The 21806-nt window shown below is 46.5% G+C and overlaps 1 protein-coding gene across 2 annotated transcripts in view; it reads right to left on the reverse strand.

Moving 5' to 3' along the window:
• LOC117346088 overlaps positions 1 to 20507 on the reverse strand; it is a 46694-nt gene extending 26187 nt beyond the window's left edge. Inside the window, exons 1-7 of one of the 2 annotated variants that reach the window (XM_033915419.1) lie at positions 20348 to 20507; positions 9202 to 9338; positions 6910 to 6989; positions 5549 to 5662; positions 2740 to 2844; positions 966 to 1018; positions 197 to 336 (exon numbers count right to left, since the gene is read on the reverse strand). In XM_033915419.1, coding sequence (XP_033771310.1) covers positions 197 to 336; positions 966 to 1018; positions 2740 to 2844; positions 5549 to 5662; positions 6910 to 6989; positions 9202 to 9338; positions 20348 to 20464 — 746 coding nt within the window. In that variant the 5' untranslated portion in view covers positions 20465 to 20507. The remainder of the gene's footprint in view (positions 1 to 196; positions 337 to 965; positions 1019 to 2739; positions 2845 to 5548; positions 5663 to 6909; positions 6990 to 9201; positions 9339 to 20347) is intronic. The other variant, XM_033915420.1, reaches the window with a different exon arrangement.
• Between the last annotated feature and the right edge of the window lie 1299 nt (positions 20508 to 21806).

A 21806-nucleotide genomic window follows, 5' to 3' on the forward strand; every position in this document is an offset into this window, starting at 1 on the left:
TCTTATTAGTGGTCCCAAACCACAGTTTGGGAACCACTGATACAGGCTTATTCATTTGAGAATATGAAAGCGAGCACTCAATTTTTTGATAGTGAAGTTCATGCTTGATTCTCAATATTTTTGATTATAGCAATATCACTTTTTTTTTAAATAATGAAGGTGCCTGGGGATGCGTGGCCTGCAAAGTGTGGCTTACGTCGTAGGGCTCCGTGTGATGGTAATATTATTGCGATGATGAACAGTGATTTCTATCCAGCCGTGTATGTGGTTTTCATCTGCCTCTGGGGATCTTGGGCTTGAAAATGCCTTAGCAACCAGTGTCCACCTGCCTGCGATCTGTGGAAATACAAAGAAACTGTGCAGCTATCAATTTGTGGATTTGTCTATTCAGTTGTGTGCTCACCTTCCTATTCACACATCTGTCCATCTAACCAGACAGACATCTGTCCATCTAGCCACCCATTCTTCTATCCATCTATCATCCATCCATCCTTACATTCATCCATTCCTTCAATCATCTATCTATCTATCAATGGATGGATGGATAGATGAATGGATGGATATGAATAGGAAGATAGGTGGATGACAGATGGATGGATAGACGGTGGATAGATGGGAGCATTGACACATGGCAGATGAATGATGGATCCTATTCATCCATTCATTCAGCCATGCATCAGCTAGAAGTGTTGGGAAGTTTTGCAAATACAAGTATTTAAAATAGTAATTTAAAGAGGAAATCTGGTATCCCTACATGCACCCAAACTCTCTATCCAGCCATCTACTCATTCAACCATTGTTCTTCATATGTATATATTTCTAAATCTAGCCATTCCTTCATCTAACCATTCCTCATATCTCTGTCTTTTCATCCGTTCACCCATCCATTTTTTTTGTATTCATCCATTCCTACTTCTGTCCATTCTTCATTCTCTTCCTCCATCCATCCAGCTGACGTCACTTACTTTGTTGAGATCTGTCAGAGGATCTTGTTGTAGAACTTCCTCGCAGGTTGTTGCTGAATTTGAAAAACATGAATTCATGGAATTATCCCTTGAAATATTTCACGACTGCTTACTCATCACTTGTGTCCATCTATACACTGTCCTATGGGAGCAGCCATCTTAGAAGCAGTGTCACAGCTGAGCCCCCACAGACTTCTGATTGGCTCATGGTGTGCGTGGGTGGAGATTGCAGACCAACTGGATTCTAGTTACAAGCTTTCTCCATATAACCTTTTTTTTTTTTTTTTTTTTGAAAAGGCATGACAACTACCATTCTCTTGCCACTTGGAGCCACATTCTTGGAAGGGCCAGTATCTTAATATCCAATCATAGGTTTATATGTACTTCAAATTATACATATTACTCTACAATATAGTAAGTATTCTGCTGAAAATGTATCTCTAAATGGAAGGATTGCTGAACAAATGCCCATGAGTTGTTGAAGTATATCACTTGTACTCTTGTAAATGGTCAGAATATTGGCATAAATGCGAGGTGTGGGCACACACAAATATACATGGTGATGTTCCAGTTATATACAATTCTATAACATGGGGTCTAAATGTGCAGGCTAGGAGGCCCTCCAGACGCGGCCCGGAGCTCAGGGCTGATGAGACAAGGTTTTGAGGGGTTAGGGCTGGAGGCAGAACAGGGTGAGACTAGATTCAGAATGGGGCAGGGCTGGGGGGCAGAAGGGGGTGGAGCTATATGTCTGGGTTTTTAAGTCACTAAATATGATAACCCTATCCTTAATAAACATATCCCCATTCTATTAGGGATATGAGGGACAAAACTGGCTCAAAGGACTGTGATGCCCTGAGCCAATTATTGTATCGGCTCCCCCTCCTTTGCCGTTAAACTCCTTCCACTCCTTCCCCTACCCTGGCCATCAATCTAGTATCCCTTCCTCTTAAGTTCTCCCTCCCCTCCATTGGTGATAAACGGTCCTCAAGTTCTCCCTCCCCTACACTGGTGATAAAGGGTGTCAAATCTCAGTTTGGCATCTCCTTCTCTCTCCCCCCCCCCTTTATCCTTTGGATACTAAACTGCAAGCAGAGGGTTAGAGAAAAGGGAAGAGCAAAAGAGAGATGCTAGACTGGGATTTTGGCACGCCTTATCACCGGTGCCCTGAGACAGTATCTCACCTGGTCCATAGGTTGAGCCAGCCCTGCTAAGAGACACCTCCAATGGCATAGCAAGGAGATGGCAAGGGGGGCAGTCCACCCTGGACACCTTGGTGGGGGTGTTGGCACCCATCATCCTCCCTGCTCCCCCAGCCTCTCCCCATTCTTCCCCTCCATGCGCACGCTCCACTTCCTTTCCCCCATACCTCTAATTAAAGTTTTGTTCACGGCAGTCAACAGCGTGCTCTTTGCGACCCCATTGGCTCTCCCGTTGATGTCACCTCTGGGTGCTGTGCATAGGAAGTGACATCTGAGGGAGAGCCAACGGGGTTGCGAGGAGCACGTGGTTGACCGCCGTGAGCAACAACTTTCAACTAGAGGTATAAGGGAAGGGAAAGGGGGGGGGGGCTTGTGTGATAGGCGGGATCGGGGAAGGAGAGGGGAGCGGAGATGATGGCGGGATGGGGCGCCACCACTCTGGGCGCCTCTCACCCTTGCTACACCACTGGACATCTCATCTTGAATTTCAGACCCTGACCTTTGTGAGGCCTATCATTCCCGTGCTCAGTCACTTTATTTCTGTAAAATGCGAAATCAGACGTTCTCCTCACCGTAATTTATAGGATTCTCACGCACATTAGTAAAGTGATAATTCTGGCAGGCAGCATATTGGATGAAGTTTTCCACCACTGACTTAGGCACTTTGTGAGGCTTACCTAGAGAAGGGAAAATAAAGAAGTGTATCATTAAATTTTTTTACTGTTTATGCTTTGAGAGATTTTGTTCTACAGCAAAAATGATAGTAGACTCCCTCTGTTGGTGAGGAAAGAGAATAACATGGCCAAGAGGTATCATCCCTCTGCTGGTGAGGAAAGAGAATAACATGGCCAAGAGATATCATCCCTCTGCTGGTGAGGAAAGAGAATAACATGGCCAAGAGGTATCATCCCTCTGCTGGTGAGGAAAGAGAATAACATGGCCAAGAGGTATCATCCCTCTGCTGGTGAGGAAAGAGAATAACATGGCCAAGAGGTACCGTATATTAGTGCTTGTCCAACTTTTTCTATCAGGGGCCACATTATATATTCTGTATAATTTGGAAGGCCAAATGCATACCTTTATATTTTGCCACATGTTTAGTCAAATAGTGGTAAAATACAATGGTGTGTTGTCTTCTCTCCAGCCTTCAACCAATCTCTCTCTCATGTACCCCCTCCTTAGCCTTTCTCTCATGTACTCCCCTATCTTCGCTCAGTTTCTTTCCCCTCACCTGGCTTCAGCTGCAGAAGAAAAGTGGGATTTTTGATTTCCCATGGCAACACAGCTCCCTGCAAGCTTGAGCTGCTTGGTGCACTATCAATCCGAACTTCCAAAACTGCCAAGCTTCTGAGGGCCAGAAGAAAAGCACTTAGTGGGCCGGATTCTGGCCCATGGGCCGTAGGTTGGATAAGCCTGATATAACATTTACTTTGGAGTCCAAGACATCTGAACGCATTATAAAAGTGAATTCATGTTATTTTGGAATTACAGTGCAATATGTAATAATATTTTTTAAGAGTACATTCCAGTGTTATATTGATCCATATTATTTGGGGTCTACAGTGTAATATGTAGTAAAAAAATTGCTATATTGGGCAGTGTTATGTAAGGTCTATAGCAAGGGTGTGCAACCTGCGGCCCAAGGGCCGCATGCGGCCCCGTGAAGTATTTTGTGTGGCCCCGATCAAGGGCGATGCAGTGTTTCTTCTGCTGCCCCTGGGTGTTTACCATCTTGCCGGCTCCCTCCTCTGTCTTTGCGCGTATGTACGGCTCCAGAAACATTTTTATCGGCCAATGCGGCCCAGGGAAGCCAAAAGGTTGGACACCCCTGGTCTACAGTGTAATATGTAATAAGAAACCATTTTAAAAGGGTAGGATTCTGTGTTATATTGAGCCATGTTATTTGGAGTCTACAGTGTAATTTTTAAAGACGCTTTCGTTGTATAATAGTCCTTCTAAGGACGGTAATGGAAACCTGTTCCATGCCATTTTTTAATCATTTTAGCCTATTTTTCAAAATACTAGACTATTGATTTTATTGTTCCCCTTCCTTTTGTTCTGGTCCTTCTCCCCCGCTTTCTCTTTTTACAAATTGTATTTCTGCCCTTTTCCATCCTGTATCGGTAAGTTAATGTTTGTCAGTGCGTTTGATTGTTTGTAGCATTATTTGTAATTTGTTTTTAACGTATGCTCTTTTTATACTTTGCTTTTATATTATGTAAAACCGCTTTGAATTTTGATAAGACGGTATATCAACTTTTTAAATAAACCTGAAACCTGATAAACCTAATATGTAGTGGAAAAAAAAAGGGTCCAACATTTGACCATATTATAAGCAATATAGCGCTATATTGAGCTGTGTTATTTAGGATCTACAGTGTACTATTTTGAAAGGGTACAATTCTGTGTTATATGGAGCCACGTTATGTGAAGGTCTACAGTGTATTTAAAAGGGCAATGCCATTAAGTTCTGTAGCGGTGAATGATTTAGGGGAAAAACATTTCAGAGGATAATGCCGTTGACTGCAATAGAGCAATATGATTTGGCGAAAAGATATTTGAGAATTTGTAGAACTGAATGAAGGGAGAAGAGCATAAAATCTGTTTTACTCTTTGGGATCTTGCCAGGTACTTGAGACCTGAGTTGGCCACTGTTGGAAACAGGATACTGGGCTTGATGGACCTTCACTATGGCAGTTCTTCTGTGAGCCAAGTATAGGACAATTAAGTCATTGTGACATCACTGATGAGGTTGGCTCTTAGGCATTGGTGGAATGAGGCATTATGACATCACAACATCAGCTCTGGAATGTTGCTACTCTTTGGGTTTCTGCCAGGTACTTGGGACCTGGGTTGGCCACTGTTGGAAGCAGGATACTGGGTTTGATGGACCTTCGGTCTGTCCCAGTATGACAACTCTTATGTTTTTATGATGCCTTTGGTGTCTAAGGAGATAACTGATGTGAGGAAAAGATATTTAAGATAGTGATGCTACTGAATTTTCCAGAAACCAATGACTTGGAGGAGAGATATTTAAGGTGGATGATGTCACCAATGTCTAAACAGGTGAACACTTTGGGGAGGAAGCATTTAAGAAGGCAATGCAGTTGGTGTTAATGGAAGGGAATGGAGCATGGCCATATAATAGAGACCCCCGAAACCTATAGAAATGAATTACATGGGAAAAGGAATATCTAAGGATTTGATGTCATGACGTCTACTGAAATGAGATGTGTAGGGAAGAGATAGTAAGTTGTTGATATTTTGCAAGTTTTCATAGGTTATTGATGTGATAATGGTGACTGTCGTCTTCTGTGAGTTTCTGGAAAACTGAACAGAGGAAGTTTGACTTCTGATGCCAGAATCTGCTCATACACTTACACGTGAGAATGACCCCCACGTCGCTACCTCCCGGCACAGTCAAAACGATGCAATCCTCAGACGCCATTCCCTTCACAGTGAGCAAGGTAGAGTCGGGGTCAATCAGATGCCTTCCTGGAGATCCATCATGCAGGAACCAAAATATGAAGAAATATTAAGAGATAAAAATGATAAGGATGAATATTCATTGATGATATTCTGATTTGGTAGGTAGATATCATTGATAAGAACTGAATAACCTAGAGCAGCTGAAAGAAATGATTGGAATTAGATCTTTAAGCTTAAAATTGTGCGAGGTGTCATAGGGAATTTCAAGGACATGAAAAAGTCAATTCGTTTCCTTTTTTCAGGAAGTTTCTCCAATTTAAAGGTATGGGTCAATTTTTTTTTTTTTTTTTTAGTTCAAATAGTTTTATTGATTTTATAAAAGATGAAATACAAAGCCAACAATATGGGTGCTCCAACAAGGAACACAGTATAACAATATCATTAACAAATGTGAAGTGCCTCCATAATTAAACAAGAATCATAGTTTCACACATTTATTTTAATAGAGAATTTTTAGTACTGATGTTAATACTTGCCAGCCATCAAACTAAGCAACACTGAACTGAATAGTGTTCATTAAGTCAGTTTTAGCATGTGACATAGTTTTAAGAGACATAAATGGACTGATTCTCTCTCCCCCCCCCCCACCCCACGCCAAGTCATCCAGGGTCAATGTTAAACATGCTGGGGCCCAGGGCAGAAATTAAGGACGGGGCCCCCAATTCCTCTCCTCCCTGCCCCTACCCCCAATTTCCCCACCTACCAAATGTACTTCCATCCAGCATCTCTCCCTTCCTCCTTTTTCCTTTCTTCCCTCTCTCCCTCCCCCCGCTGCCCCCAATTAACACTACCTTAACCCACGAATTGGCTGTTAACGCCAATTAATAGTCAATTATTAATTTTTTTTTTGTGTTTCCAACTGAGCTAAATTTGGGCATGCATGTTTGTAGAATCCAGGTGTTTATGGTTTGCAATTACGTCCAGGAATGGACTACTTTATTGATAGAGGTGTGCTGTATGAATCAAAGCGCCAGCCAGCCTCCTAGCTTTTGCTAGTCCCAGTCCTAACCTTCAAAAACCAGTCCACATCTACTTATAGTAATCTGCCCCAAAGTTCACTGGTCAACCTAGGGTTACACCTATTATGTAATGGACACATATGAGGAGCTGCTGGAATGGTCTCAGCCCAGCCAAGAAGAGAATGATGTGGAGCTGCATGGTATGAAAAAACAACCCAAAAACATTTCTCCCCACTCTAGTGGCTTCAACTGCATCCAAACCTCTGATACAGAAGGTAAAAAAGGTTTTGAAACCTGTCTTTTTAAATTCAAGGCCATCAGATCCCTGCGAGACCTCAAGATTGTGCATATCACTGGTGATGAACGTGCCAAATCTACAAAAGAAGGGTAGTACAATCAACAAAATCATACTTTGAGGACAGTTTTCAAGCCACCTATATCATCACAAAGCCCGTGGGCAGTTTTCACCAGGCAGTTTTCATAGAGCCATCTTATAGAGGTAAACCAGGAGTTCTGAAATTGCCCTCCCTGTTTATACTGGCAGATCCCACCGCTGCCACAAATTTTTTCCCACACAGTCCACACTTTCTTTCTGTTTTGCTTTACAGTAAGTTCGCCATCATGGCGAGTGATATCTCTTATGACTGAAGAGATTTTTCCTGATTGGGTTATACGAATTTGCTAAGGGCTCTGCGGGCGACCTCTCTGTGAGTGAGGGGGTCAGATTTGCACCTTGAACATGAAGCAGAATAGCCTTCCCGGGTCAGACAAATGGTCCATCAAGCCCAGGAGCCCGTTCTCTCGGTGGCCAATCCAGGTCCCTAGTACCTGGCCAAAACCTAAGGAGTAGCAACATTCCATCCAGAATCCCAAGGAATAGCAAGATTCCGGAATCCCAGAGAGTAACAAGATTCTAGAATCCCAAAGAGTAGCAACATTCCAGGCTACCGATCCAGGGCACAGTCAAAATATATGAGTAGGGGTTACCAATTTAAGCAAAATATACTTAAGGTGGAGTGACTAAAATGGTATTGCACAAATAGAAAAGTCACTACATCACAATGACAATAATGTTACTCTGTTGCTCATATATTGTTTAGTAGAACTCTGCTCAGAGACCTGAAGGCAATTTTTATGCCTCACCACCCAATCATTGCAGTGTTCAAACAATATATGTATATAGAGAATAACTTTAGTTGTTATATTGCTAGCTTTTACAGCTATGCTGAGCTTTTCATCCAAGTAACAATTGTTTGAAAAAATGACTTGAAAAACTTATCTTTAAAGTGTGGCTGGTTCCGACATGCCACGTTTCGACCCTGCGTCAGGGAACTGGCAGCAAGAATAGTTACAATGGAGGTGAAAACTCATGAAAAAACCCGCGCTAACGCTGAATCTTGAACGCGGTACATTCTTAGAAATACAGTGGTGAGGCGTAAAAAATTGCCTTCATGTCTCTGAGCAGAGTTCTACTAAACAATATATGAGCAATAGAGTAACATTATTGTCATTGTGATGTAGTGACCGATCCAGGGCAAGCAGTGGCTTCCCCCATGTCTTTCTCAATAACAGACTAGGGACTTTTCCTCCAGGAATTTGTCCAAACCTTTTTTTAAAACCATCTACGCTATCCGCTCTTACCTAGAGTTACCAGACATCTGGATTTCCCCAGACATGTCTTCCTTTTGAGGACATGTCTGGGGGTCCGGACGGCATTTCAAAACCCAACACTTTGTCTGGGTTTTGAAAAGCTGTAAAGGAATCAACGTCGGGCAGGAGGGTTGCCGCACATGTGCGGCTGTCCTCCTGCCCGACAAGAGCAGGCAGTGGGTGCGGGCATGCCTACACTTCCTCCTGCTGTACCTCTAGCTGTTCGCTGGCGCGAGCAGCAACTCCAACCTGCTGCTCGTGCCAGCGTCGGCTCTCCCTCTGACCTCACTTCCGGGTCCGGCGCCTAGGAAGTGACGTGAGAGCTGGCACCGACACGGGCAGCAAGTTGGTGACGCTGCTCACTCTGGGAAAGCTAAAGAGATATTGGGGGGGGGGAAGGGAAGGGATGCGTGCACATGTCAAGGGATGTCACTGCCCCGGGCACCTCTTACTCTCGCCACGCCAGTGGGTGTAGTACAGGTAGGGTTACCGGATTTTCCACCCCACCCCTCCCCGTATCGGCCCGGTTCCGCCCTGTCTCGCCCACAAGCCCACTGCAGCCCCTCCCCCCACTGCCTGTTCTCGTCAGGCAGCATATCTAGGCATGTGCGGATGAGACGCAATGCGTACGCTTGACATCACCGCCTTGTATCCGCACGCGCCCTCCTGCGGAAAGGAAAGCTTTTCAAAACCCGGACAAAATGCCGGGTTTTGAAAAGCCGTCCGGACCCCCAGACATGTCCTCAAAAGGGGAAATCCCGACATCTGGTATCCCTAAGTATAGGGACAGGAAGAGCACGAATTTTGGCTCTCTGCTGCAAGCAGAATAGGAGTAAACAAGCGGTAAAACCGGGCGTGATGGCTTCCTGATGAAAGCCGGACGACGGGGTGGGACGTTACGCATAACGGCAGAAGCTCCCTCTTCGGAATACTCACTCTGCGGAGCCGTAGGTATAGCTAGCCAAGTCATCCACAGAGGAAATTTTGATCCAGGCGAAATTCTTTTGCTTGTCCTGGGCTGCGGCTTTGGCATTAACGTAAGCGCCGGCAATCAGGTTCCACTTCCCCAGTGCCTGTGATCAGAAGAACAGGACGTATTTAGGCAATAAGAATAAGGAATACGAGTACACAATGTCAGGTGCAACTCTGGGGAAGAGTGAACAAGAAAAGGATCTGGGTGTACTGATAGATAGGAGCCTGAAGCCGTCGGCACAATGCGCGGCAGCGGCAAAGAAGGCAAATAGAATGTTGGGCATGATAAAGAAAGGAATCTCGAGTAGATCGGAGAAAGTTATAATGCCTCTTTATAGGGCAATGGTCAGACCCCACTTGGAATACTGCGTCCAACATTGGTCTCCCTACCTAAAGAAGGATATAAAACTGCTGGAGAGGGTGCAGAGACGAGCAACAAAACTGGTGAAGGGTATGGAGAAACTGGAATACGAGGACAGACTTATAACACTAGGATTGTTCTCCCTTGAGAAAAGGAGACTGCGTGGGGATATGATCGAGACCTTCAAAATACTGAAAGGAATCGACAAAATAGAGCAGAGAAGATTATTTACACTGTCCAATTTGACACGGACTAGAGGACATGTAATGAAGCTAAGGGGGGACAGGTTCAGGACTAATGTCAGGAAGTTCTGCTTCACTCAGAGAGTGGTTGACACCTGGAATGCCCTCCCAGATGAGATTATTGCGGAATCGACCGTCCTAGGCTTCAAGAGCAAACTAGATGCATATCTCCTTAAGAGAGGCATATAAAGATATGGTGGACTATAAATTACGCCAGGTGTACACCTGGCAGGGCCTCCGCGTGTGCGGATCGCCGGACTTGATGGACCGAAGGTCTGATCCGGAGATGGCAGTTCTTATGTTCTTATGTACAGATTTGATTACAGAAGTGGTTGGCATCATCTCCCTGAAATAATACATGTGATTTATTTTTAATTTAGTTTGGGGCCATGTTTACTAAAGTATAAGTCATTGCTCATGGCTGTTAGCAGGTTCATAGACAAAGGCGCGAAAGACAAAGGCGCGGCCGGATAATTGAGCGCAGCGCGGAGGCGCGTGCCGCTCAAAATTAGTGTTTTTAGGAGCTCCGACGGGGGGTTTTGTTGGGGAACCCCCCCCCCCACTTTACTTAATAGACATCGCGCCGGCGTTATGGGGGGTTTGGGGGTTCTAACCCTCCACATTTTACTGTAAACTTCACTTTTTCCCTAAAAACAGGGAAAAAGTGAAGTTTTCAGTAAAATGTGGGGGGTTACAACCCCCCAAACCCCCCACAACACCCCCCACAACGCGGTGCGATGTCTATTAAGTAAAGTGGGGGGTTCCCCCCACACACCCCTGTCGGAGCCCTAAAAACAGTAATTTTGAACGGCGCGCGCCTCCGCGCTGCGCTCAATTGTCTGGGCGCGCCTTTGTCCCGGCGCGCTTTTGACCTGACACCCTGTTAGCATACGCTAAGCTTTAGTAAACATATTCCTTAATGTAGTTTACTCCCCCCTCCCTCTTTTTAACAATGCCACATGGCAAAAGCCCCAAAGCCCTTTAAATCTCTGTGGGCTTCAGGACAGCTAGCAGCGCGGCTTTCCAAAAGGTGGGGTTAATTTGGTATACCACGTTTAGAGGGGGGGGGGGGAATTATTTAAAATGGTTTGTATCAATAATAAAAAGAACCAAGGAGAAAAACACAAGAGAGATCAAACAAGTAGAGAAAATAAATATTTGAGAAGAAATTGTCCACAGCCGTTTCCAAAAACAATAAAGGAGAAGAATACTGTATAATGCCAATTCCAAAGGCAATTGATTCCAACATAAAGAACTTCCTTATGAATTTAACGTCCCCTCGTGGGCCCAACCTGGCAGGTGTCCCACTTGGGCAAAAAGCCGTTAATGGCTGAGATTTCACTCCTTTCTCCCCAGGACAAAAATCTAAACAAGATACCACTGTGAGTTTAGCTCTCTTAGGATTCCCCACTCCTCTTGCATCTGTGACCTGCAATGACAGGTTTCCCAGTATAGTGGAATCGCTTTATAATTACAGCTCCCCCTCCGTATTCGCGGTTTCCCTATTTGCGAATTCGATTATTCACAATTTTTTTTTTCTTCTTTTTGCAGGCTGCCCGAACCTTCCCGGACCTTACCTGGTGGTCTAACGGTGACGCGGATCTTCCTATGCGTCATCAAAATGGCTGCCGTGAGTTCCCGTTGTAGTCTGGAGATGGCTCTGCACGGGGCAGGAGCATAGGAAAGCGCTCCTGCCCTCCGTCACCTCTAGACCACTAGGTAAGATCCGGGGACGCAGGAGGGAGGTTGGTCGCAGCCGCCCAAAAATTTATTCTCGATTTTTCCCTATTCATGGGCCGGATCTGCACCTAACTCCCGCGAATACAGAGCCTTTAAAATCTGAGCCCTCTTGTGTCTTTTTGGAACCCCTTCATTTGGAAAATTATTTGGTGGAAAGAGAGAAGATTACTGCCCCCCCCTTTACAAAACCTTAGCGTGGTTCTTAGCGCCGGCCGCGGTGGTAACAGCTCCAATGTTACTAGAATTCTTTAAGGAGAGGTCTCTAGAATTGTACACAATATTCCAAATAGAGAATGACATGGTGACAAAATTAATCACCGTTCCCGTCCCCGCGGATAACCGCGGGAAATAATCTCATGTCATTTTCTAGTGTCTATTTCGAACTCGGTCCTTCTACACCATCATTCTTCAAAGCAAAGCTTGCGGGTCAGTGGTTGTGGCCATTCATACTCTGATTCTTCCCTCTCTCCTTAAAGAATGACATGAAGATGGTTTCCCGCGGTTATCCGTGGGGACGGGAACGGTGATGAATTTTGTCACCATGTCATTCTCTAATTCCAAACAAGGTCCCACCCGAAAATCATCATCACCTCCTTTTTCCTACTGGCTATTTCTCTCCCTATGCATCCAAGCATCCCTCTGGCTTTTGCCATTGCCTTTTCGACCTGTGTGACAGATACGATCATTCCCAGATCCTGCTCCCCTTTGGTGCACAGAGGTATTTTCCGTGTGTTTTACATATCTTAAGGACTTGAATACATTAAACTAAACGAAAACTTGGTTTTATAAACCGGGTCAACTCATCAGCCAATTTGGAGCACGACTCGGTTAACATTAAAAGAAGGAAAAATACAAAAGAACTTAGACGAGAAAAGAACTGAAACGGGAGAAGTAGAAGTAGTTAATTTCCAAAGTGCTTGGCAAACAGAATTGTCTTCAAAGCCTTCCTGAATGATAAGAAGGGGCCTACGTTTCTGAACAAGAACCCTGCTTCCAAAGCCTTACATCCCCGTGGGAGTCCCGTTGGCCAGAAGGGGGTCCCTGTGGGAGTCCCGTGGGTTAGGGGGGATTCCTGTGGGATCCCTGCAGGACTCGCGGGATTCCCGCGATCTCCGTTCCCGTGCAGACCTCTATTCCAGAGCTCTTTCAATTTGAAGGAGAAAGAATGACTAAATTTCATAATAGATTTTCTTTTACACCTAAGAGAGGGAAAGGAGAGTTTTAATTTATGAGAGCTTCTGGACAAGTGAGATCTACACACATTCCAGTCCAAAGGGACCTGAGTGGTAAAGAGGCCATATAAAATCTTTAATGCAATACAGATGTATTTAAATTAAATTCTCAAGTGAATTGGGAGCCAGTGTAGTTCTCTGAGCAATGGGGACACATGGTCAGACTTACTCTTGAGTCTGGAAGCGGTATTCTCTATCAGCTGGAGTCTCTGCAGACTAGCCTTGGATAAGCCCACGTACATTGAACTGCAGTAGCCCAGACGTATTAGAATGATTGATTGAACCAAGATGGAGAAATGCTTTTGCGCTCGAACTTTACGCAAAACACGGAGACTGAAAAAACTTTTTTTTTTTTTACAAGAAAATTAACTTGATCCTTAAAGGTGAGTGAAGAATCAATGAGAACGCCTAATCAATGAGAAACGGGGAGAACGGTATAGAAAATTGAACAAATACAATAAATATTTTGCACCTGGGGCTATGGAGTGGGAATCGACTTGCCCAGAGTCACAAGGAGCTGCAGCGGGAGTTGAGCTCACAATCCTCAAGGGGCGGAGGCAGCTGCTCTAACCACTAGGCCACTCACTATACTGTACCCAGGGTTTAATTTCTGAAGGAGTGGTCTGAAATTCCACCACTTCTTTGCAGACTTTAGAACAGCAGAGGCGTTTGATCCAGTACCTCCTCTTCAGGAAGCCTGCGTGGAGCAGGAGGGGATGGAGTGAGCCTAGAACGGAGCAGAAAACAGTCACTTTATTTTTTAAATTCAATTCCTCTTGCCCCTTTGCCCAGCATCACAGCTCCGCTACTTTTGTTCTCTCCAATTTAAGCCCTTACAGTACTATTCGCTGAAAAAAATACGACCACGTCACAGAGGCATACCACGACTCACACTGGTTCCCAATACAAGCCAGAGTGCACTTCAAATTTCACTGCCTACTATTTAAAGCTATAAACGGAGACAGCCCAACCTACTGGAATAATCGACTAATTCAATCTACCTCAACCAGATACAGGAGAACCCACTCACTATTCGCACACCCGCCAACCAAAAATGTCAAACGAAGAAAACTGTATGACAACCTACTGGCCACCAGAGCAGCGAAACTGGACGGACAACTCACCAATCTGCTGATTTCGACCACAGACTACAAAACCTTTACAAAAGAAACAAAAACCCTACTCTTCAAAAAATACATAAAACCAATATAACACAACCAGATCTGTCCCAAACTCCTCCTGCAATACTATTTACTTCTTAGCAAATTAGAAAATGTTCAAACTATTCTTTAAGTACTTCTTATTATCTTAACAATTTGTACTTCTTAATATCATGACAATTCTTATGTAATCCGCCTTGAACCGCAAGGTTAAGGCGGAATAGAAATCACTAATGAAATGTACTCACTCAGGGTTTGGCATCACAAATACATGGCCTTGGATTTATTATTATTTTTTTTTGTATTAAATCTTAACTGCCAAACTTTAGATTATTTCTCAGATTTTGCTAAATCCTTTTTCATATTTTTCCATGCCTATCTTGTTGCAGATTTTGGTATCATTGGTCAAAAGGTAATTTTTTTCTCCCCCTGACAGCCCTTTCACAATATCATTTACAAAAATGTTGAAAAGAACTGGATCAGAGATTGACCCTAGTGGCACACCACTGGCAACATGCCTTTCTCGCCTCCCATACAATCAGTTTTAACTAATCCTGTCCCTTTGCTCAGTTTATTTATAAGTTGCCTTGATGCCAAAAACCTTGCTGAAATCCAAATAGAGATTGTGCAAGTTGAGGGATCTGTGAAATCAGTGAATTGTGAAATGGGATGTTGGTATGGAACGTGCTAGATGCAGGACAGCATTTAAAAGCAGTGTACGCTCAATCTGCACCCGTGCAGCAGCTTGTAAATATATTTGCATGCAAATCAAATGCAGACCTTTTAGAACCACAGTTACAGGATTTGCCTGCAGTCATTTTAGGACGGTGATCTCCAATGCATGGTCCCCGAAATCCTCCACTGTGGCCAGTGGCGTAGCAAGGGTGAGGGGGTGGTTCGCCCCGGGTGCCAGCACCCCTTTGCCTCTTCCCATTCCTCCCCTGGCGTGCCCCCCTTCCCTTTGCTCATACCTCTTGTTGAAGTTGTTCTTTGCAGCGGTCAACTATGTGCTCTTTGTGATCCCATTGGCTCTCCCGCTGACGTCACTTCTGGTTGCCGCGCATAGGAAGCGATGTGAGAAGGAGAGCTGACAGGGTTGCGAGGAGCACGCGGTTGACCGTCGCAAGCAGCAACTTCAACCAGAGGTACAGGGAAAGAGAATGGGTGGGTGTTCTGCATGCGGGACTGAGGAAGGAGCGGGATGGGGGGTGCGCGGCAGATGGGATCAAAGAAGGAGCGGGGGTTTGCGCGGCAGATGGGGTCAAAGAAGGAGCGGGGAAGGTGCGCGGCAGATGGGATCGAAGAAAGAACGGGGGCTTGCGTGGCAGATGGGATCGAAGAAGGAGCGGGGGTTTGCGGGCAGATGGGACCGAAGAAAGAACAGGGGCTTGCGGGCAGATGGGATCGAAGAAGGAGCGGGGGCTAGCGCGGCAGATGGGGTCAAAGAAGGAGCGGGGAAGGTGCGCGGCAGATGGGACCGAAGAAAGAACAGGGGCTTGCGGGCAGATGGGATCAAAGAAGGAGCGGGGGTTTGCGCGGCAGATGGGGTCAAAGAAGGAGCGGGGAAGGTGCGCGGCAGATGGGATCGAAGAAAGAACGGGGGCTTGCGTGGCAGATGGGATCGAAGAAGGAGCGGGGGTTTGCGGGCAGATGGGACCGAAGAAAGAACAGGGGCTTGCGGGCAGATGGGATCGAAGAAGGAGCGGGGGCTAGCGCGGCAGATGGGGTCAAAGAAGGAGCGGGGAAGGTGCGCGGCAGATGGGACCGAAGAAAGAACAGGGGCTTGCGGGCAGATGGGATCAAAGAAGGAGCGGGGGTTTGCGCGGCAGATGGGGTCAAAGAAGGAGCGGGGAAGGTGCGCGGCAGATGGGACCGAAGAAAGAACAGGGGCTTGCGGGCAGATGGGATCGAAGAAGGAGCAGGGGCTTGCGCGGCAGATGGGATTGAAGAAGGAGCAGGGGTTTGCGTGGCAGATGGGATCAAAGAAGGAGCGGGGAAGGAGCACGGCAGATGGGACCGAAGAAAGAACAGGGGCTTGCGGGCAGATGGGACCGAAGAAAGAACAGGGGCTTGCGGGCAGATGGGATCGAAGAAGGAGCGGGGGCTAGCGCGGCAGATGGGATCAAAGAAGGAGTGGGGGCTAGCGCGGCAGATGGGATCAAAGAAGGAGTGGGGGCTTGCACGGTAGATGGGATCAAAGAAGGAGCGGGGAAGGTGCACGGTAGATGGGATCGAAGAAAGAACGGGGGCTTGCGCGGCAGATGGGATCGAAGAAGGAGCGGGGGCTTGCGCGGCAGATGGGATCGAAGAAGGAGCGGGGGTTTGCGCGGCAGATGGGATCAAAGAAGGAGCGGAGAAGGTGCGTGGCAGATGGGATCGAAGAAAGAACGGGGGCTTGCGCGGCAGATGGGATCGAAGAAGGAGTGGGGGCTTGCGTGGCAAATGGGATCGAAGAAGGAGCGGGGGTTTGCGCGGCAGATGGGATCAAAGAAGGAGCGGAGAAGGTGCGTGGCAGATGGGATCGAAGAAAGAATGGGGCTTGCGTGGCAGATGGGATCGAAGAAGGAGTGGGGGCTTGCGCGGCAAATGGGATCGAAGAAGGAGCGGGGGTTTGCGCGGCAGATGGGATCAAAGAAGGAGCGGAGAAGGTGCGTGGCAGATGGGATCGAAGAAAGAGCGGGGGTTTGCGCGGCAGATGGGGTCAAAGAAGGAGCGGGGAAGGTGCGCGGCAGATGGGATCGAAGAAAGAACGGGGGCTTGCGTGGCAGATGGGATCGAAGAAGGAGCGGGGGTTTGCACGGCAGATGGGATTGAAGAAGGAGCAGGGGTTTGCGTGGCAGATGGGATCAAAGAAGGAGCGGGGAAGGAGCACGGCAGATGGGACCGAAGAAAGAACAGGGGCTTGCGGGCAGATGGGATCGAAGAAGGAGCGGGGGCTAGCGCGGCAGATGGGATCAAAGAAGGAGTGGGGGCTTGCACGGTAGATGGGATCAAAGAAGGAGCGGGGAAGGTGCACGGTAGATGGGATCGAAGAAAGAACAGGGGCTTGCGGGCAGATGGGATCGAAGAAGGAGCGGGGGCTAGCGCGGCAGATGGGGTCAAAGAAGGAGCGGGGGTTTGCGCGGCAGATGGGGTCAAAGAAGGAGCGGGGAAGGTGCGCGGCAGATGGGACCGAAGAAAGAACAGGGGCTTGCGGGCAGATGGGATCAAAGAAGGAGCGGGGGTTTGCGCGGCAGATGGGGTCAAAGAAGGAGCGGGGAAGGTGCGCGGCAGATGGGACCGAAGAAAGAACAGGGGCTTGCGGGCAGATGGGATCGAAGAAGGAGCAGGGGCTTGCGCGGCAGATGGGATTGAAGAAGGAGCAGGGGTTTGCGTGGCAGATGGGATCAAAGAAGGAGCGGGGAAGGAGCACGGCAGATGGGACCGAAGAAAGAACAGGGGCTTGCGGGCAGATGGGACCGAAGAAAGAACAGGGGCTTGCGGGCAGATGGGATCGAAGAAGGAGCGGGGGCTAGCGCGGCAGATGGGATCAAAGAAGGAGTGGGGGCTAGCGCGGCAGATGGGATCAAAGAAGGAGTGGGGGCTTGCACGGTAGATGGGATCAAAGAAGGAGCGGGGAAGGTGCACGGTAGATGGGATCGAAGAAAGAACGGGGGCTTGCGCGGCAGATGGGATCGAAGAAGGAGCGGGGGCTTGCGCGGCAGATGGGATCGAAGAAGGAGCGGGGGTTTGCGCGGCAGATGGGATCAAAGAAGGAGCGGAGAAGGTGCGTGGCAGATGGGATCGAAGAAAGAACGGGGGCTTGCGCGGCAGATGGGATCGAAGAAGGAGTGGGGGCTTGCGTGGCAAATGGGATCGAAGAAGGAGCGGGGGTTTGCGCGGCAGATGGGATCAAAGAAGGAGCGGAGAAGGTGCGTGGCAGATGGGATCGAAGAAAGAATGGGGCTTGCGTGGCAGATGGGATCGAAGAAGGAGTGGGGGCTTGCGCGGCAAATGGGATCGAAGAAGGAGCGGGGGTTTGCGCGGCAGATGGGATCAAAGAAGGAGCGGAGAAGGTGCGTGGCAGATGGGATCGAAGAAAGAGCGGGGGTTTGCGCGGCAGATGGGGTCAAAGAAGGAGCGGGGAAGGTGCGCGGCAGATGGGATCGAAGAAAGAACGGGGGCTTGCGTGGCAGATGGGATCGAAGAAGGAGCGGGGGTTTGCACGGCAGATGGGATTGAAGAAGGAGCAGGGGTTTGCGTGGCAGATGGGATCAAAGAAGGAGCGGGGAAGGAGCACGGCAGATGGGACCGAAGAAAGAACAGGGGCTTGCGGGCAGATGGGATCGAAGAAGGAGCGGGGGCTAGCGCGGCAGATGGGATCAAAGAAGGAGTGGGGGCTTGCACGGTAGATGGGATCAAAGAAGGAGCGGGGAAGGTGCACGGTAGATGGGATCGAAGAAAGAACGGGGGCTTGCGCGGCAGATGGGATCGAAGAAGGAGCGGGGGCTTGCGCGGCAGATGGGATCGAAGAAGGAGTGGGGGCTTGCGCGGCAGATGGGATCGAAGAAGGAGCGGGGGTTTGCGCGGCAGATGGGATCAAAGAAGGAGCGGAGAAGGTGCGTGGCAGATGGGATCGAAGAAAGAACGGGGGCTTGCGCGGCAGATGGGATCGAAGAAGGAGTGGAGGACGACGGAAATGAGGGCAGGGGAGGGGCACATGATTGATTCATATGACTTATTACAACGATTATATTACACATATAAAATCAAATCATTAAATGAATATAATAAAATCAGAACAAATCAACTAAAACCAGTTTCCTTTTAAAAAGATAAAGCAAAAGCCTTAACAAAAACAATTAATAACAATAATTATAAAGGGGAGGACAGTGAGGGTGTGGGGGATTATTCGTGAAGGGATGGAAATTAAGATGAAGATTATTTTAATGCCTCTGTATTTTCGCCATGGTGTGACCACACTTGCGCATTGTGTTCAATTCTGGTTGCTGTATCTCAAAAACGATATAGCGGAATTAGATAAGGTTCAAAGAAGAGCGACCAAAATGATAAAGGAGATAGAGCTTCTCTCATATGAGGAAAGGCTAAAGAGGTTAGGGCTCTTCGCTTGGAAAAGAGACGCCTGAGGGGAGGTATAATTGCGCTCTAGAAAATGCTGAATAGAGTGGAATGGGTAAAAGTGAATAGATTTTAAAATCTTTCGACGTGTACAAAGACCAGGGGGACAGTCAGTGAAGTGGTTACAGCGGTTAGCATATCGGGGTTTAAAAATGGTTTGGACAAGTTTCTGGAGGAAAAGTCCATACTCTGCTACTGAGATAGACATGAAGGGAAGCCATTGCTTGCCCTGGGGTTGGTAGCATGGAATCTTCTTATTCTTTGGGACTCCGGAATCTTGCTACTCTTTGGGGTTCCACATGGAATCTTACTGCCCCTTGAGATTCTACATGGAATCTTGTTACCCTTTAGGATTCTGGAATCTTGCTGTTCTTTGGGGTTCTGCATGGAATCTTTCTACTCTTTGGGATTCTGGGATCTTGTTATTCTCCTAGGACAAGCAGGATGAGTCAGCCACACAACCATATGTGGCTGACTATCCTGCTGTCCACGGAGAACCTACGTTACAGGTAAGTAACTACACTTTTTTTAGCTTGCTGGCTCCTCCCCCCAAATTACATCAGCTTGCATAGAGAAATCGCTGAGTCCAAGCGTTTACAGAGAAAATCGCCGATTCCTAGCACTTTCACCACCGTGTTTTGCCTCTCCTTTAGGAACAGACCAGGTCTCCCACCATGTTATTCACGATTTCACCCTATTCACGATGGTTTTTAATAGAAAACAGTGAATAACATATGAAAAAGTTATTTGCAGTTTTTCTGTATTTGCGGTTCTGCTAATCCCCTATCACAGCGAATACAGAGGGAGAAGTGTATGCCATTAATTGTTTTTAAGGCGTTTGCTTTATCTTTTTAAAAGGAAATTGGTTTTAGTTGACTTGTTCTGATTTTATTATATTCATTTAATGCTTTAATTTTACACAATGTAATCGTTGTAATAAGTCATATGAATTGATCTTGTAACCCGCCTTGAACCACTATGGTTAAATGCGTAATTAGTACCCAAATGGAATTAAATTCTCACCTGCACTTTGTCCCGTCATCTATTTGATCCTCAGGCCATGAAGAATTGACCCCCTTCAGCACACAATCCATTATCTTATAATTGAAAAGTAGAGGGGAGGGTGGCTAGATGCAAGTTTTGGAAGAGAAGAGACCGGAGACTGAGGCGTGAAGGATACCGAGAGGAGATGGAGGAAGCTGGGAGACAGGGAGAAGGCAGTAAGGGGACTGGATGTATTCCCTGTAGGGTTCTTACCTCTGTGAGATTCACAGGGCTGTACTTAATTCTTTGGGTATCTGCACATTTCAGAGAATCCGAGTATACGGAGGTGAGGAAGAGGAAGAGAAGGGTGAGAGAACGAGAGAAAGCCATTGGCAATGTCCGATCTGCGATGCTCCTGGAGCTGATCCTTGCAATAGGGTAACACAGAAGTGACTGGCGGCTGGGAATTGCTTTCATTTATATCCCAGCCAAGGGTTCAGAGTTCAGAGAATTTGAAATTAAACTGAAGTTTAAATAAACTTTTCTCTCTTGCAATCTTACACAGAGTCTGAGACAGGGGGGGGGGGGGGGGGGGGGAGGACTAGATGCGCTTATTTGTTATATGTCCCCAGAATGAGAGATTAGATATCCAGGTATCCCATTGCTGACACCAGTATATTTAGTACTATAGACTTAGTCATTTCGGATCTACAGTAAGTTTATTGGCTTTGTGAGCGAGGTTTAGTGAAGCTACTCCACTCTTAAACAAATTGCATTGGTTCCGAAATTGATTCACGCCTTTATTTTAAGATCACTTGTGTGGTCTATAAGAACTTTTATGGTTTGAATTCAGAAAGTATTATACAGCTTATGCTATTTCCCATGAACAGACTTTATTCAAGAAGTGTTCAAAGATTAAATTTAAACTTTCCATCAATGAAGAACATACTGTATGTCTAAAATCTTTCTGGGAACAATCTTTCATAAGAACATAAGAAACGCCTTCACCGGATCAGACCTTAGGTCCATCTAGTCCGGCGACCCGCACACGCGGAGGCCAAGCTAGGTGCTCCCTGATATACTTATTCATATCCATCAAAGCCCATCTTATTTTTTTTCAGAGAGGCATTTAAAAAATGTATTTATTTTAAATCAAACAATGTTATGTTATGAGAACAATAATTAGACTTTATTTTCCCTTTTATGTGAAGGTTTCCTATTTGTAATCTGTGAGGAGGGTGTGGTGTAGTGGTTAGAGCTACAGTCTCAACACCTTGAGGTTGTGGGTTCAAGCCCTGCACTGCTCCCTGTAACTCTGCCAAGTTGCTTAATCCTCCACTGCCCTAGGTACATTAGATAGAGTGTGAGCCCACTGGTATGCAGCAGTCAAGCTTCTCTATGGGGACAGGCAAATATAATCACATTACTTCCTTGCTATTTGATCTACATTTGGTGACAATTATGTTTCAAGTTTTCAAAATGCTTCTTGGGTAGATGTGAATCACTTGTTTACTGTTTCCCAAAATACTAGGACTAGGGGGCATGCAATGAAGCTACTACGTACTGTAGTAGATATAAAATAAAGAAAATATTTCTTCACTATAGGGAGTCTTTTACTAAGACGATTTAGCGTGTGCTAAATGCTAACGCATCCATTATATTTAGTGCACCTTAGTAAATCAACCCCTCAATGTGTTAATCTCTGGAATTCGTTGCCAGAGAACGAGAAATC

Source organism: Geotrypetes seraphini, chromosome 12 (assembly GCF_902459505.1).
Source record: "Geotrypetes seraphini chromosome 12, aGeoSer1.1, whole genome shotgun sequence".
Taxonomy (NCBI): Eukaryota; Metazoa; Chordata; class Amphibia; order Gymnophiona; family Dermophiidae; genus Geotrypetes; species Geotrypetes seraphini.